We start from the raw sequence: 3,632 nt of genomic DNA on the forward strand, positions 1-3,632 counted from the left end.
AGGTTATTCGGAGGGTACAACTAAGTCACACTTAGGTTACAGGAAGAATTATAAGGGATATAACTTAAGTGTAACTTAATTATACCATTCGAATAATTTAAAATATACGCAATCATGTATACATTTTTCGTACGCAAATATTTCTCCCGCTATTGCTCAAGTCACCGTGATTCCGATTTGACAATTAACAAACCACTAGAAACAAATGGATAAAGAAAAATAATAAGATCATAAAATAGTTAACAAAAGTAATCACCGTTTAAATCCAGCAGACAAACCCTCATAACCGTTTGATCACGATCTCTAAACTTCTAACGGTTGGATAAATGGGTCTTTATGATCCAACGGCTGAGATTCTCTATTATGAGCTCCTTGAGACACCGGTAGTTTATGAGATTCCAAATATGATGACTTAGCCCCGCGGGCCCCAGAGTTGGTTGGACTTGGAACCGTAATAATACCGTCCTCGCGGCGTCTACCGCTTCAAAAGCGGGACATTTTTTCGAGATTACATATCGGGACGCAACTCACTTACATTGACGGCCTCTTTTTCTTCGTTACACCTCACGATCTAATCAGCACCGTACTTCCAACTCGTGATATATTCAGCTGCACCCGAGAAAATGAAATAGAGAAAATTAATAGTATCAGATTGTATGATAAAAATGAAATTGAGAAAATTAAATAATCCCTCTACCAAAAAAAAATGAAAAAGAAAGAAAATTAAATAAGAAAATGAAATGAATTTAATCCCCATTTGAAGTCCGTTTTCAACATCCCTTCTTCCTCGCAGGACTGCTCTTGTTGTTCCGGCCTCCCATTCTTCTCACGGATGCGATCGATGGCAAGAATCTTCGCCGTTGCGTTCGCCGGAGCTAGATAAGACGGTAAGTTCGCAGAAGTAGACCAACTGCTATCGATGGGGCAGTCTATTTCATCTCCCTTGAAGCAGGCATCTGCTGCCTCTCGTCGCTCTCGAAGCTGCACCTCTTTCGTTATGAGTTCCGAAGATTCCGATTCTGATGTTTATCTATCCGGCGAGACCGCTCGAGATCACACAGCGGAGCTTCCCGGCGAGGTGCTTGCCCTAATATTTCAGGGACTTGGGTCTAGCGACCGAAAGCGGTGTTCCTTGGTCTGTTGGCGATGGTTCGCGATTGAGGGTCAGAACCGCCATCGCCTCTCTATTGACGCTCGGGCCGCGCTCCTGGATGCAGTTCCGTCACTCTTTGCGCGCTTTGATGCGGTATCGAAACTGGCTCTCAAGTGTGATCGCCGTACCGACAGCATCGGCGATGAGGCGCTTGGTCTCATCGCGCAGCGTTGCCCTAATCTCTCCCGCTTGAAGCTCCGGGCGTGTCGAGAGCTAACGGAGGCTGGGATGTCTGTGTTAGCGAAACATTGCCCTAGTCTTCGTAAGCTATCTTGCGGATCTTGTACCTTTGGTGCTCGTGGTGTGGAGGCCGTCCTACGTGGATGTACTCTCCTAGAAGAACTCTCAATCAAGCGCCTCCGGGGGTTGAACGAGGCAGGCAGTAATATTGCTATTTCTTCTTCTTCTCTCCGGTCTATTTGTCTCAAGGAGCTCTACAATGGCCAGTGCTTTGGCCCAGTCATCGCCAGCTCGCCAAATCTTCGAACGCTCAAGCTTTTCCGGTGTGCCGGCGAGTGGGATTGCATTCTTGAAGATGTTGCAGAGAAGGTGACCGGCCTTGTCGAGGTCCATCTTGAGAAGCTGCAGGTCAGCGATCGTGGTCTCTTTGCTCTTTCATACTGTACCAATCTGGAGGTGCTTCATCTCGTCAAGACGCCAGAGTGCACTGACGCCGGACTAATTGCTTTTACCGAGAAATGCAGGCTGCTGAGAAAGATACATATCGATGGTTGGAAGACAAATAGGATTGGCGATGAAGGTCTTATGGCCGTTGCAAAACGTTGCCCTAACCTGCAGGAACTTGTTTTGATTGGGGTTAATCCCACTTCTCTCAGCCTCGGACTTATTGGAAGTAATTGTAGAAATTTAGAAAGATTGGCTCTTTGTGGAAGTGAGACTTTTGGTGATAAGGAAATTTCTTGTATTGCTGCGAAGTGCATGGCTTTAAAGAAGCTTTGTATTAAGGGTTGCCCTGTTTCTGATCAAGGGATGGAAGCTCTCGCTGATGGATGTCCTAACCTAGTCAAGGTTAAAGTAAAGAAATGCAGGGCTGTTACTCCACATGTGGCTGATTGGTTGAGGTCTACCAGAGCTTCATTGGCCGTGAATTTGGACAACATCAATCAGGTTGAACTGCAGGAGGCATGCATGAGTGAGAGTGGCATGATGGATAATGGTGTAGAGGAGATTCCAGTTTTGGTTGATCCATTTTCCTCACTGGATGTTCCTTCAAGCAGCAGTGGTAGGACAGGGCATTGGAAGAGGATAGGTTTTATTGCTGGAAGGAATTTCTTTGCGCCTACTTTTAGGAGATTTTTTCATGGTAACAACAATTCCCATCACCTATGAGAGGAAAGAGGAAGATTTTCTTTCCTTCATCACAATCGGATAATTAAGTATTGTACCTTTCTGCTAAAAACTTTTTAAGCTTGTATTTGTTTTATTTTCATTTTTTGGCTGTTTATTTTTTCTCTGGTTGGTTCTACTAGGTTTGGCAACAGTAGCTTGGTTTTTTCATTAAAAATTATATTTGCATAACCAATTGAACTATGCACCCAAATGTATATTGAAGCAACCTATAACATGGCCCTTTCTTTATTAAGCAATTGAAGTAGGAACTGTAGTGGAAGATGAAGAGGGTTTTCACTAGTATCTTATGCCCTGAGCACTTTTTGGGGTTTGAATTTTTTTTCTTATGTTTGCTGTATTTATTTGAGAATCTTCTCCTTTTGAAATAAATTCTTTTGATTATCTCTCCAACCAATTCTATTGCTGTCACCACATTTGAGATAATCAAATGTTTGGCGTAATTTTTCACTGGCTTGGATTTGTACTATATGATGCACATTTATACTTCAGCATTTTTTAACTGTTTTTTGATGCGTATGGTTGGTGTATATCCTTTAATTATATAAGGGGAATTAGTTTAATTTATTTGTGCACTTTCAGCTGGAGAACTTCTGCAGTGTTTTTTTAATATACTAATAAAATATGCAGAACTTCCTTCATGCTTGTGCATCTTGTACATGCTATGGAAAGCAAGCGATGTTGACAATATGAAGCTTCAATTCTTTTGCATGTTTGATTTAAATCTATGATGAATCTCATTACTCGGGAATTTTGCAGTTTTTTTTTTGTTGCATTTTAATATTTTTACGCTTTGTTCTGTTTTGTTTTGCGGTTTTGTATTGAAAGTGGGGACCACATAGTATATATTATTAAAAAGTGTTCACATCCACTGTGCTTCAACTTTGGATTGAAGTCAAGGCAACCTAGCCTTTCTTTCTCGGACCAATTGAACTAAAGATGCAGATCAGAAGATAAGTGTGGTCTTTTTATTACTTGTCATTTACTTTTGGTTTATAGGTTAAATTTATGCTTGTATTTATATGTTACAGAATATTTGGCTGCAAATAAATGATTCTTCTGAATAGTGAGTTACCCATTCCATCGTGGCGGGCACGTCTATGTTAACCAA

The 3,632-nt window shown here is 41.6% G+C and overlaps 1 protein-coding gene across 1 annotated transcript; it reads left to right on the top strand.

The window, feature by feature from the left end:
- The first annotated feature begins 756 nt into the window (after window positions 1–756).
- On the top strand, window positions 757–2,616 carry LOC110037664 (F-box protein At1g47056). The gene has a single exon (XM_020742361.1). The coding sequence runs from the start codon at window positions 920–922 to the stop codon at window positions 2,501–2,503; it is 1,584 nt and encodes a 527-aa protein (XP_020598020.1). The 5' UTR covers window positions 757–919; the 3' UTR covers window positions 2,504–2,616.
- The last annotated feature ends 1,016 nt before the right edge of the window (window positions 2,617–3,632 follow it).

The sequence above is a fragment of the Phalaenopsis equestris genome, unplaced genomic scaffold (assembly GCF_001263595.1).
Source record: "Phalaenopsis equestris unplaced genomic scaffold, ASM126359v1 Scaffold223152, whole genome shotgun sequence".
Taxonomy (NCBI): domain Eukaryota; kingdom Viridiplantae; phylum Streptophyta; class Magnoliopsida; order Asparagales; family Orchidaceae; genus Phalaenopsis; species Phalaenopsis equestris.

Excerpts from the sequence above, each read along its gene's own strand:
- LOC110037664 (XM_020742361.1), top strand. The coding sequence starts at position 920 with ATGGGGCAGTCTATTTCATCTCCCTTGAAGCAGGCATCTGCTGCCTCT.